Source organism: Falco biarmicus, chromosome 5, assembly GCF_023638135.1.
Source record: "Falco biarmicus isolate bFalBia1 chromosome 5, bFalBia1.pri, whole genome shotgun sequence".
NCBI lineage: Eukaryota > Metazoa > Chordata > Aves > Falconiformes > Falconidae > Falco > Falco biarmicus.
In genome coordinates, this window is record NC_079292.1 from 22,792,475 (window position 1) to 22,806,650 (window position 14,176).

Consider the following 14,176-nt stretch of genomic DNA (forward strand, 5'->3'; position numbering starts at 1 on the left):
AGTAGATGGCATCATTTACCAGCTAAATTAGTCTTCAGCCTTTCCCTGACTGAAGTTTTGCTGTTCTCTTTCTACACGTCAGAGGAAACAAGGGACAAGCAGGCTAAAAAAAGCCACTTCGGTGCTGTAGGCACACCAGCAGAAATGGCACTTGGCAAACGCTGTGAGGAAAGAGTGAGATAAGACCTGCAAGGTAAATATCACTTACCTTCAATCGTGATGTTTTTCACCAGAACTGGTTTTACTACTTTGGACCCCATGAGAATCCCTGTGGTTCTCCAGTACAATATATTGCTACCTGATTTCAGAGTTACCTGCAACAACACGCATGACAGTTAGCAGACATCCCCTCACCAAGAAATTGTTTCATTTCTTACTTCCATTACCCAGATTTCTTGCATCCTAGCAGCAATCCTGGCTTTTCTTAAGCTGCTTAGTGAGGCAAAAAGTAATGGGGAGACAGTTAGGCAGATGCTGTGGAGACATCTCCAAGGAGTGCCAAAGTGTGCTCTTCAAAAAAGCTTCTCAACACCCCAGTTTTATGGAAAAACACCTTGCTGTAAGCAGAACTGGGAAAAGCTGCTCCTGCCTTTATACAGCTACCCCTGCCACTCTTTGGTCTCTAGCTCTGCGTTCAGATACAGTCAGTTTGTTTTTAAAGCCTTGGGATACAATTTTATAAAGAAACCCAACATGACTCAGAGTTCAAAAATCCAGGCTCACAAACCAGTTTTATTTATAGGCTTTAAAAATCAGGCTCTGCCTGTATCCAACACTACAGCATCGCCATCAGTAAGCCAGGCACAAACCAGGAGTGTCCCCAGCAGCAGTCCCATCCCTCCTGCTCATTTCTGACCCCAAACAGCAAATGAGATGCAGAAATCAACCTGGTTTCCCACTGCCTTGACCTACTTGACTTCATGGCATGGTTCAGCAAGCAGCTGCACAACCCCTGTGCTGGCACGAGGAGGGTGGTGGCGTGGTGGCCCCATGGCTGGGGTAAGGGGCAGGAGGAAGGCAGGACCACTTCTTTCAGCGGCAGTGTTGGTGCCTGCTGCCTTCAACTCACCTGTGTAACTGCAGTTTTCACTCCTCCCACTAAAAGCAGCAGGTTTCCCCAAGACCTTGCCTGGCCTGCAAAGCTGCACTGTTACCTGCTAGCCCAGTACAAGATGCCTACTGCCAACATAGAGATACTGGCCTGAAGGTGCTCTATTTGCACACAAGAAGAGGGATAAACTCTACCAGCATAAGGGTGCAAGATACTGAGATTTCCAGCAGTGCTGGACAGGCCTGGCAGGGCCACAGTTTTTGTGCACCCAGGATAGAGTCTGAAAATTCAGCAAAGTGGAAATACAACATATTGTGTCTCCCACTCCCCAAACAGCTAATAGCCAGGAGGGGAGAGCACAGCTGGCTTACCACAGGTAACATCAGAACTGGGACCATATTGAACTAAATATCATGTTGTGTGGTGCAGAGATACGCAGCATCAGCTCTTGTGCAGCAGGACTAGCATGCTGGAAGCAGAGGCTGCAGACACTGGAAAACCAGGCTCAGAGAAGCCACCGGGACAGGATTTGTAGTACAGACAAAAGCCTTGAGGAAGAGCCATAACACTCATCTCACCTACTCGTGCGCCTGCATTTCAGCCAGGCATCCAAGCAACCTTCGTACTCCGTGGAGACAATAGCACACCTCAGATGATGAGCTCAGGTGGTGGCACCATTGCTCATACAGACACTGTCTACATCTCTTAGCTCACCCACGTCAATGCCCTGGCCTTGGACCTACCTCTCAGCCTGTGCCACTCACCCATCCTCACCCAGGTCTCCTGCCTCCTGATGTGACTTGTGCCTGAGCTAACAGTCACTGCCAACCAGAGCTGGCTCAGGAATACGGTTTCTCCTCCAGGAGGACAAACTGACCATGGAAAACAGAGACCAGGCTGCTGTCTATGCTCATAAAATGCCTTTTTCTTCTGGCATAATGTCACCTATGCTGGGCCTTTGCTGGTATGGCTCTGGGAGTTAGGGTATGATTGTATAGTGGAAGCCAGGCGTCACCATGAGCTAACGAGTTGGTCTACACGTTGTCTGTGCACCAAGCAAACCCAGCCAGCTGGGTCACAGGCCAGCCAAAGGCCTGTGGCTCCTAACATGGAGCTGGCAGTGCTGCAGGAACCACCCCGGTACTGCCAGCTTGCTTTCCAACTGGGTAAGTCACCACAGAGCGCAAGCTGGGTGCAGTCCAGCCCTTCTGCCTGCACTTGAGAATAAAATGCCCATCCTGCCTGCCTCCACATACACACGTGGCTCCTGCTGCTCTGCTCAGCAACTGGGAATAACGCATTCTCACAAGTAAACAACTGTTGCAGAAGATTTCAATTACAATCATGCAGAGTGACTGTGGCATGCGGATTTGCATAAATCTATTTAACCTCATAAAGCACTTGATTCAAAGCTCAGGGAAATCAATACAAAGTCTTGCATCTATATCATTTGCTTGGGATCTGCCCTCAGTACTAGGAAAGCTGCACTCCTGCAAATGCATTAACAGGATCTGGCCCTTGTTTGCTGTCTGCTCAGAGGAAATCACACACATTTAAAAATGGAAAAAAGCTTCATGAAGGAATTTTTTGCTCACTTACGGAATGAGAGCCCCATTCCCCATTGTCTGTCAGCTTCACCCACTTGTCTGCCGTGGACTCCATCTCTTTGCACTGGTCATTTTGTATCTGTTAATAAAAACACAAGATCAGTGACCGCAGCCAGATGCATCTCCCTGTCAGGGACATTACTTGTGTCAAAAAAAACCCCAAAAACGCACCAACTTTCAAAACCCACTAGCAGCTTAACAGTGCCCCCAATGACCCACAGATGGAAAAAAAGAGCAGGAGGAGATCTCAGCCTTGTCCTCTCTCTATCTGGTCAGACTTGGATGCTGAGCATCTTGTCTTGGCTGCCTCCTCCTTCTGCTGAGCCCACCAAGGCCCAATTCTCTAAAACCCAGAGGCCATGGGCTTCTAAGTCAGATGGGAGGTAGGAGCGGATGGGCCAAAGCTAGATGACAAACTGCAGCCAATATCTGCTATGTCTTTGGCTCCCTGCCACCTGATCTCAATAGGGCTGAGAGTAACGGTATCAAGACAGAGTCTGCCCTGGCAGAAGTGTGAGGGTGATTGTCCCTTGCCCAAGTCCAGCACAGCTCAGCTGCTTTTCCTTGCAGCAGGGTTTGGTGCATGGCCTCACAGTGGTCCACTTCTTTCTTCTCATAACTGTCTTCTCTGAAGAAAAAGTATCAAGTCCCTTTGAGGCATGAGCTCGATTATTCAGCTTTCATTCCACCAGGGAGAAAGGGCAGTTCCACACTTTCAGAAGACCCAGGGTCAAGCAACCTCCTCAAAGTTGCTCCACAAGTCTGAAACCAGTTGCATAACCCCACATCCTCTGAAGCATCTGAGCACTTAATTCCCACCTAGATCAACAGCACTGAGGAAAATGGGTGAGAGAAGCACCTAAGTAGAAGGTAGATCCCTAATTATCTTGCACAATCTGATCTACAGCATCTTTGTCTTTGGTTCCCACCTGCAAAAAGGAGGTAAGAATATATAGTCTCTTCTCACAAGGTGTAAAAAGGGCTTCAATATAAAAAAAGAGCCTGGGAAAGGAAGGATGTAGAAGCACTGGGTATCTAACAGGAAGCATCTACACTTGCTTCCCACATTTGAGGACAACTCGCTTACCCTCAGATCAGCAGTGTAGCCACTTGTGCCTGGAGAACCCAAAAACTTCACCATTTCCCAGTAACCTGCAAACCACTGCCACTGAAATGCCACTGTCCAGAGATAAAGTGTCACTGTTAAATATATCTAAGCACAAAGACAAGCTGGAGGAAAAATTCAGACTTTTAGAGGCATGTTAAATATGGCTTCCCTGAAATACTGAGGCTGACTAGGCATTATTTACATGGGCATTTCTATAAAGGACTGCACAACTCACTGCTTCTTGAGCAGGGAATGATAAATTTAAGGAGGTGAACGAATGGAATATGGATAAAAGTAATAATCAAAAAGCCATTTTCAAAGCCAGTGCTCAGAGGAACAATATATTTTGCTTCCTTGCAGGAGCAGATCAGTCAGTCATTCAAGCCACTGGAACAAGGATTCATAACCCTGGTACACTCTTCTGACAGCAGAAAGTGTATTTGCTTTCTCCACATGAAGAAGGCAAGATAGTCTAAAATAAAACTGAAACAGCTAAATACTATTGCCTGCAGTGTCTGTTTATCAAAGTATGCAATAGCAAATTATTGCATTGATGTAGAAGCAAGAGGATGCCTCCAACAGGTTATTTTTGTTTTCCTTTCCCATCTCTACTAAGGGTAAGGATACTCTGCACTTTTCCCCAAGCTTCAAGAAACATTAATCAACACCAGCTAGGGCTTCTCACTCCTGTGAGCTACCATAAGCTGTGGTTTTTTGGATGAAAACCAGAGCTTACCCGACAGATACAGAGGCAGTATCAGAGGAAACTGAAAATTTCCAGTCATCTCCCGCTCTGAGCTGCCCTCCCATTACGTTTTTTTTCTGTCCCAAATGGCAGGTACAGCATGAAAAGGAAAGCTATGCAGGTGTTGGTGGAACCTTCCAAAGCATCTCAGTGATGTGGGGCATTTATACCACACTGCAGAGCCTGCTGCTGGGAGCACTCCAGCTCCCTGGAGCCAACCAGTCCATCCACGTGGGCAGAGGAGGGTTGCCTTTCCCATTTGGGTCACTGCTGATCACATTGTTTGGGTACAGCATGGTGCAACCCCAGCCAGGCTGCTCCCATTTCAGAACTAATGATCCCCAGCCCCTCCAGTTTGCAGTGCAGACGTGTCCTCAAAACCTAATTCCTACTGAAAGTCATCTGAATGCTTACTCCTAAGTCTGTTTGGAGAACTGTTACTGTTGTTTCTGGTTTGTTTTTTTTTTTTCTTTTTAGGGATCACCCTTTTGATTCTTCTCCTGGTTTTCTTTTCATCTATGCATGCTATGAATTGTCATCTAATTCAAGTTATGACCCAAATTGACCTAAAACTAAAGCTAGGGTTTCCACATTTTAATGCCTTGGAGCACCTCAGGTTCTGGATGCCTACCTTGGAAGAAGTCTTTTTCAACGTCAAGTCCCTTCAAAGGCATCTCAAGTCAAACACCCCCAAACTGAAGCATCTACCACAAACAGTTGTCTTGTAAAAGGCTGGATTAACAGGGACAGTCATGACCCCAGTGGAAAAATCCCAGTGCATGGTAGATAGGATCAGTTTAGCCTGAGTTTTGAAGCTGAAATAAATGCCAAAAGGCAGCATAAGTGACAGAAAGAGAATAGGATTATTTTTTTTTATCTTGTTCAGTAGTAACAAGCTATGGACATACAGGGGATGTAAAGGGAGGAAAAAAGCTCTTTCTAATGGCCTTTATCTGGATGGAATTCCTCCAATATAAGGTTGCATTCACCATACAAAAGGCCTTACAAAAAATTCAAAGAAGATGTTGTTGTCAATATACTGGTATTCGAAGAAGACAGAACCAGATTTCTTCAGGTGCACAGCATAGATGAGAGAAACTGTACAATCGTCCCTGTTCGACTCTATGTAATTCCCTCGAGGCGTCCACGAAGAGCTGATGAACACAAACAAAAGAAGCCTCAGCTGAGATCACAGACACTGAGGAGACTTTTCTTACATTACCATACAAAACCACGTTACTAAATAAAGAACCCAGATTCCCACAGTAGCTAACTGCAGTGAATTTATGATTTTATTACTGGATTCCCATTTATTTTTCATGCAAATATAATGTTTTTCATTAAAACCATGCATGGGAAAGGTGCTATAAATGTAGGACCCAGCCCATGCAGGAAAGGTTTATTATACATAGGTTCAATATACTTTCCATTAGTAACAGCCTTCTATGACTACCATGGGTCTCTAAATAGGCTGTGAAAGTACCTTTTAGCCACCTTTACCATACCATGACCCTGGAGCTTTCCAGCTACAAATCAGAGCAGCTCCAGGCTGGTCTTAGACTCACTAGCTGCTGATGAGCTCGAGGAGACCATGATGGCAGCAAAGAGGTGACTACAAATCTGACTTGCAGCCCCTCTTGTTTGCCACAGATAGGGCTGGTTACCTTCCGGAGAGCTTAGATCAGACATTCTGGCTTTGTGCTGCTGAGCTGTCTCAGGTTTGCCCATGGCTGCGTAACACAAATGCAAACAGAACTTCTTACTTGTTACAGCTGTCGGCTTTATTCTCAGCCGAGCCAACCGCTGTGTCCATGAAAGTCGCTACGTTGGAGAATCCTGCCGGCAGCTCATCCCACTCGTCAAACTTGATCCCGCTGCCCAGCGAATAGGTCCCCTCTGCACATTTGCTGCACACCTGGTTCTTCATCTCCAGGTACTCACCAGAGGCACAGGAGAAAGCTGGGGAGGCAATTGTTTCCAGCATATGAATAGAGAATTTAATCCCTATTAATTTCCATTAATTTTTTGCTTCTTAATTAGTTTAGAGTGAACCGCCACTAAAGGGAACCAAACAGGGATGCCCCAGTCCCATGAATACAACAGCTGAACTACCAACATGCACTGCAGAATCGAGATGTTCACCAGTGCCTGCTTTGTCACTGACATGGCAGGACTGAAACCAAATCTCAGATGATGGCTCCTGATTTGCAGTTTGTCTCTGCTGGCAAAACAAGATTTCAGAAATGAAACCTCTACCCACAGACTGTGTCCAAAAGCAATTTGTAAAAATGAGGACTTGTAATACAGTCCTTCTTACCCTTGCTCACCCGCCTTGAACTCAATTAAAATCACCAGCACTTGAGAGCCAGAGCAGACTCATCTCACCCACCTGGATGGTAGCTAAGAAGGGTGTACAGCAGCACACTACAAGCCTTGGCTGAGAGTTGCAGACCCAATCCAAGGATCTTTCCACATTTCTCCCTACATGGATGCCTACAAAGCCTTGAACATCTTGCCTGATAGACCAAGTGGTCTTGGAAAAGATCACCAAAGGGCCTATGTCTAGCAAATGAGGATCTTTGACTGGGTTGATATTAAGCATGCTGAGAAAATAAGCACTGGTTGCCAGTACAGCACAGACAGCACTAAAAATGTGTAACTAGGGGACATATCAGGAGCTATGGTCACAAAGTGGGTTTTTTTACTGATGTCTCCAAAATTATTTACTCCAAGTAACTGTATGTCCCTTGCTCCAGTCTGATCACATCTCTACCTGCTAAAGGGAAGAATATTCCCATTATACAGGGGAAACCTGGACAGCAGCTGAAGCCCTGTATGTCCATGGAGCCCCATGTCTATGCTCATTTGAGTGGCAGAGCATCCCACTTTCCCCCAGCCCCATGCTGCACCATGTCCTGAGACTGAACATCCTGGTGGAAAACAAATGAGCGCTTTCTGACAGCACACAATATCTCCTGTGTTGCTTGTAGATTTTTACTTAACTGTGCCAGTCTAGCCAAAGCAGGATTCAGTGCAATGCACACAAGAAATGGTGGGGCTTTTGTCCTGTTTCATGCATGCCACGTTGTGCCGTGACAGATGTCTCATACACTCGCTTTGACAGACGGAAGCTCCCTAGTCTGAAAAACTGTAGAATGAGACCAGACTGCTAGCCAAAGTAGTGACACTGGCCCAAAACCACTGATGCCAGCTGAAGTCCCAGCATATGCGGTTCCATATGTGTTCTGGTGTTTATCTAACTGCAGAAAAACTTGATTGTAAGTACTTTGATAAAGTTATGGCTGCATGACACCTGAATACAACCACAATTCAGGGTCCCATTTCTGTGCCAGCTCCCGCAACATTTCTTTGTGTAATTGTCCTTGATGGGCATCGCTGGAATGCAGATAAAAGGTCCATTTTGATGGAAAGATCTGCCAAAGGGTCATTTTTCCCTCTTGGTCATATCAGCATTCTCTGAATTTGAACCAGTGGACCTCAAGACAACAAATCTGCTTTTCTAACCCCATCGCTCACTGGTGATGGACTAAGAAGGAAAGCGGGCAGGAGCCTAACAGGGACAGGTGATGGCGTGGGCATACACAAGGAAATCCTGTGGTAATGGGTTTCTGTGAAAGACTGACAGACAGGTAAAAAATCCACCCTCAGTGGGGGCAAGGAGATTTTGTAGGCAGTGGTACATGATGTAGCAGTACAACTAACATCCCACCTGACTGCCTCTGGAACCTCAGCTCAAGCCATAGGATGCTCAAGCAGCTGGGCTCAGACACTCAGCTTTCCTCAGAGATCCAGAGAAAAGTAGCCAGCACCTTGCTGTGCATTGGAACTCAGACCACACCTTGTACAGCTTTTCACCTTAAATGTGTAGAGGTGTCCTGTCTCATTGCTTTAGCATTATTACTAAATCTTGCCTTATTTTTTTCTTTTCAAGGGTGCAGAGAGAAGCCATCGGGAAGGGAAGTAAAAAAATGAGCTCTGTAAGGACATATTCAAATCTTTTAATGGTTTCACCTTTTTTTTTTTTTTAAGGAAGTTAAATAGCAAGAAATGGAAAGTGCTGCTCAACCACATGTTCCAGATTTGTGAATTTCAAATAAGGAGTCAGTAACTGCAAGCAATTCACTGCTGTAATGAAGATGCAGAAGGCAGCAGAGCCTCTTCTTCGATTGCAGTGAGGCTGCATGGAGATTATTGCTTTAGTTGAAATAATATCTTTTAACTCCTTGCAGCCTGAGAATTTTAAAGAAAAAAAAAGGGTATAAGAGATAAGGCAAGCTGCCACACAGGACACTGCCATCCATCACTCACCTTCCAGGAGCGAGATGACCCTTCCTCTTATTTAGGTGGGGAATTACCTTCTTTCCCTTTTTTAAGAATCATATTTCAAAGGCAGCAGCATTTCCCGTCAAAACACATACGACTGCAAGCAAACTAGCTCTGAGCATGCCAGCTGCTTGCCAGGTTCAATTTGGGGCTGAATGCGGCTAGTGGCAATATGCACCACTTTTGACATTGGAACAGATGCATCATTTGGTCTCGTTCCAGGCAGTGAGGAGCGGCTGGAGGGGGATGGGGAGAAAACACAGCACGTTATGAGCACAGTGATGATGATCTCTCCTAGTGTACCACAACTTGCTCTTCCAGCACAGGGGGACACCAAAAGCCAGGCCAAACCCTCTTTCAACTAAGTAGCATCAGTTCAGAAGCCCATCCCAGCACTCGGAGGGCAGGCTGTGGCCATGCCCGGAGGACCCTGCAGAGCAGATGTCTGCCACGATGGGCCAGGAGGTGCTTGCCGGGGGACGGGGCACAGACAAATGAACCATCCCAGGGCACTAGAGTTACGCCTTGCTCATGTCTGCTCTATCTCACTAAGACGTAGCTGAGCACAGACCCAGCGCTGACCAGTGACCGCTTGACATTATTGCAGCACTGCTGTGTTTATGAGGGTGACACATGCAAGGTGCTGTCATCGGGAAGGGCAGCATCACCACGTAGGAGGTTAAGGTGGAATGTGAAGTTTCAGGAATCTAAATCATAAATTTTAGGTGTGTGCTCTGATTTGCCCTCCACTAAACCCTCCCTCTTGCTTTGGAGTCCAGGGGAAAAATTAAATCTCCTGGCTGACAGAGGTAGGCTTTGGAAACACCATCTCCCCCCAGCCCCAGAGCCCATTTCTTTAAGCATTTGATACCTAATTTTCAGAGAAAACATCTCTATTGAATAACTCCTTATATGCCTACCCTGTTTCAGAAAACAGAACTAAGGCTGCTAAATCATGTAGGCAATTCTGAAAATCTTTTCCAGATTTGACACTATTGAGCCTGTTTGGACACCGCTATTCCCTCTCCCTCTCTGACTGCAAACTTTCCTGTTACACCTTTCAAATATCAGTTTGGGTGCCACACACTGAGTTACACAGAGCAGTGCACATTGTGAAGACTGAATTTGAACTTTTTTCTTTCTGTGAAAAAAATTGTGAAACGCATTAAAAGATTTCATGACTTGCCTCATCGTGGGCATTTTTAAAACTGGGAGAACATTTCCAGAGGCAGTTAGGAATAGGACAGCATACTGCGGTGCTAGATACATTGATGCCTTCAGTAGCTCCAGTGAAGCAGTTATTGGTGATTTGTAGCTATAGCTCTCTTAAAATGAATACAGAAGAAAAAAAATATGTTGTGGTTTGTACAGGTGACCAGTCCTGCTCGCAAAACATGCCATAAAGTACTGTTAGATAGGCACTGCCATAGGAAGCCACACACATTCATACATGCATGCAAGAAAGCTGATGCTGGATTCACTTAATAAAAAATTAAGAAGAGCTACAGTACTAATACCCACAGAAACCATTGTATATAAGTCTTGTCAAACAGACCTCATTTCATTCTTTAAAAGCATTACAAGTCACTTGATAAAGGTGACTGAGTGGACGTAATAGGCTTAGGGTTTCTAATACACTTAGTTTTGCATGTCATTCTGATGAAGAAGGTAGTACCATACAGTACCAGCAAGGCACATAAGAACTGCCTGAGTAAGAGATCTCAGACAGGGCTGTTGGTGGGAAACCATCACTGAGCAGGGAGGAAAGGGGCTGAAATGTACCCCAGAGAGTAGCAAGCCTGAAGGTTGGAGCAGACCCACCATTCACCAAGAGCTTCCACTGTCAAGACATGTAAAAAAGGCACAAGTGAGATCTGTCAATATATTTAGAGGTGGAGGCAGAGATGTGTAGGATGAAACGTGTATTATGGGCAAGAAGATCATTCTAATACTGAATATAGTTGTGATTCTGCATTTTTAAGAGGTCAATGCAAAACAAAAGGACTTTAAACGCTTTTAAAATTGGGGGTAATGTCTTGCAGTGAGAGTTCTGAAGTGTTTAGTCTACTTAGTTTATCAAAAGAACATTGAGAGTCAACTTCATTAATATATAAGCATCTCCAGGGGGAGAAAATGCAGGATCCCACTGGACTTTTTAATCAAACAGGAAACTGCATAAGAAGAACTACCTCTGGAAGCTGAACCCAGACAAATTCAAATTGGAAATAACACATTTTTTCATAGGAAGAATGACTGATTGCTGGAACAATTTGTCACAGTGTGTGATGGAGCCTTGGTCTCTCAAGTGCTTCACACCATAACTGGACAACATACGGAAGAAAAGCTCACGCCAAAGACAAATAATCAGCATCAACCTAACTGGATGCATTTTAATGGCCCCTGAGGTCAAACTGGCCAATCTAATCAATGCCCCCTCCTCTTAAACCCTGTATGTTGAGAGTGATGGTATCTTACTTCCCTGGAGGAGCCCTGCCTGCTGTAACCACTTCCAAGGAGTGCTTGCAGTAGATCACTTTGCAGATCTGATAGCACTTTACAGTCACTTTGCAGACATGGAAACACCTTGCCAGAGGGCAAAGCAGACCATAAACAAGCTTGCCTCATTTGACCTTCGACTGCAAGGGTCCAGGGTCATGTTTTGCTTTTTAGTACAGCTTTTTAGTACAACTGTGGCCTTCCCAGTGAATTTGGTGGGCAGGGACCAATGTTAGTTGGCACATTTCTCTTCTAGTAACTGACCCTAACAATCTCACGTTGCTTAACTTTCTGATGCTGGGGGTCAGGACAGGCTTATCACAAACACTGCTGGACTAACAGAGTAGATCCTCACAAGTATATGACTACTTTACTCCTCCTAAGGTCTGAAATCATCATCTAGAGAGTTTTCTCATGTTGAATATCTCCCAGATACTGCCATGCTGTGAGAGGGATCAAAATAATTGTGATTTCACCAGAAGATTAATCAAAGCTGCCTCAATGCCCTGCATCCTCCAGCACTAAACCTGTAATATATTCAACTGCTTTCCTCCTTTATGCAGCCCTGGCCACTCAGTCTTACAGCTTCTCTCAGCTAGCTTCCCACCCCACACCACTTGGACCCACTACTTCCACCTCTATCACTCTCTTCAGCAGACATTTTTCTCCAGACGTTTCTTACTTACTGTACCTGAAACTATTTCAGCTCTTCTGTTTATTCTGTTGCCACTGAGCACGTGCACTTTCATGTGTCCTCCTGGCTCTCAACACTTTACAATTTAAGAAAAGAAACAGGACTGGATTTTGCCAGATTACAACATTAGAAGGGGGTAGCTATGGAGCACTTCTACCCAAAACAGTGAAAATACCCAGGAAAAATGGTCTCAAACACAGGCTTTCCATCCCTCCCCCCTCCATTCCCATGTTGTTCATCCAAAGCCCCGCTGCCTGGGATTTAGATGAGACGCTGCTGTCTCCTGCAGGCAGTCTGGGCTGACTGTGGCTCAGAAAGGAAATATAAGGTTGGCAGCATCACACTGTGAACAGCTGCTGGGTTCAGCAGACACATGCCACAAACCTGGAGGAGAAGATGTGGCCAAGGACAAGCACACAGAAACATCTGTTTAGTGATACCGTGGGACATCAGGGTCCGCACAACACAGTACCAAGGACCAACCAAAATACAGGATGAAAAGAAAAAAAGAAAGCCAAAGGATGAGAGGAAATCATTGCTTCATTATTAATGTTTCCTATAATCTCAGCCAGCTTCAGAATGTCTTCCGTGAATAATTTATACAAGGCTTCTCCAATAGACTGTGAGTAATTGATGTTAGCTTTCTTCAGTCATTATACCCCAATGTGTTACCAGGATCCAGACTGAATCTTAATTATAAGAAAAAAAAGTCTGTCAAGGCTGTTTAGGCTCGAAATGTGATCACACTGAAAGCTGATGTAACTTGGGGAAGAGTACCTTCCAAGGAAGAGAGCCTTCCTTTTCTTAAGAGTAAGTAATTTTCCCTTTTACTCAAGAAATTACAAAACAGAGCAATGCTTTTTCCAGTTCACCTCTTTGACAGGAACAGTACCATTTTCCCTAGCTGGCCTGGCACATAGAACAGTTTTATTATCACTTTTTACTTCATCATTTGGACACTGAAAGTTGTGGTTTTGGAAAGGAAGTAGTCAACAAATTCATGGAAGCGTAGCATAGAGTGGAGGAAGGCAGTCATCACCAAGAGGTTATCAACCACATTTGCTGCAAGGGTTACAACAGCCATCCTAGTGGCTCAGCACTGGAAATGGCAGGCCACATACCTCGGGGTGAGTGAGTACCTCTCCAGGCCCCACTGACTCCATCAGGCTTATTTTGGTTGCTCACCAACCAAAGTGATGGTGCAAATGCCTTTTAGTGCCATTTGCGATGTCCTCTGTGTGCGCACGCATGCACACAGACACACACAGAGTGCTTGCCTTTCATCCCTCTACCAACCCATAGCAAATCTCAAGGTCTTGCCAGCTGCTCTCCTGTTGAAAGAGAAGTTGGCAACTCAGAGGAAGCTGTGTTTAACTTATTTAATTACATCATGTGCACAAATAGGTTGAAGAAATCACCAAAACCACTAAGGCGAACTTTTCTTTTGGAAGTCTCAATATATACATCAACATGTAGTTCCTGGTAACTCTTCTCCAGGAATTAAACTCCATGGGTTCAGTGCAAACTCTCCTGCTTTTTTACTGACTCACCTAAAAGAATCTGTGCTTCAAAGAGCCAACAATAGGACTTTTCCTGCAAGGACAGTGTATTGCTAATGCACAGAGGAAAAAAATCTGGAAAAATTACTTGTAAAACTGGGGTATCTCTCAGGATAACAATACACTTTACAAAAACATCCTGATGGAAATGCCGTGGCAAAATGTAACCTTGAGCCTCAGTCTAAGTGAGAAGCCTAATGCCATCAATAGCACTCACCTACCTGACTTGGGTTAGGAACACGCATTAGCGGGGATGCTCTAGGAGGAATAGGATTAAACATTTGCTTGAGTGTTTTGCTAAATCACAGCCTCTTGGTAGCGACTCTCAAAGTGTGCCATGCACACCACTACTGCCTAAACACCTTTGCTATGTGACAGCCTTGCATTAATTCCTCAGCTTCACAGTGTTCCTCAGAGCAGCCACCACTGCTGTGTGCTAGTCCCCTCCCCAGTGTGCTCTAGTGGATAAGCCTTTCTTTTCTTTTCAGAAAAGCCATAAAATTTTTCCTAGGGATTTGAAAGAGACTCAGGTACAGATGAGCTGCCCAGTCCTGCACGCTATAGGCACAAAA

At 45.1% G+C, this 14,176-nt stretch overlaps 1 protein-coding gene across 1 annotated transcript in view; it reads right to left on the reverse strand.

Moving 5' to 3' along the window:
* Positions 1 to 14,176, reverse strand: part of ELAPOR2 (endosome-lysosome associated apoptosis and autophagy regulator family member 2) — a 103,683-nt gene that overhangs the window by 28,663 nt on the left and 60,844 nt on the right. The window contains exons 3-6 of the mRNA XM_056341557.1: positions 6,275 to 6,470; positions 5,518 to 5,665; positions 2,651 to 2,737; positions 209 to 314 (exon numbers count right to left, since the gene is read on the reverse strand). Of these exons, the coding sequence (XP_056197532.1) occupies positions 209 to 314; positions 2,651 to 2,737; positions 5,518 to 5,665; positions 6,275 to 6,470 (537 nt within the window). The remainder of the gene's footprint in view (positions 1 to 208; positions 315 to 2,650; positions 2,738 to 5,517; positions 5,666 to 6,274; positions 6,471 to 14,176) is intronic.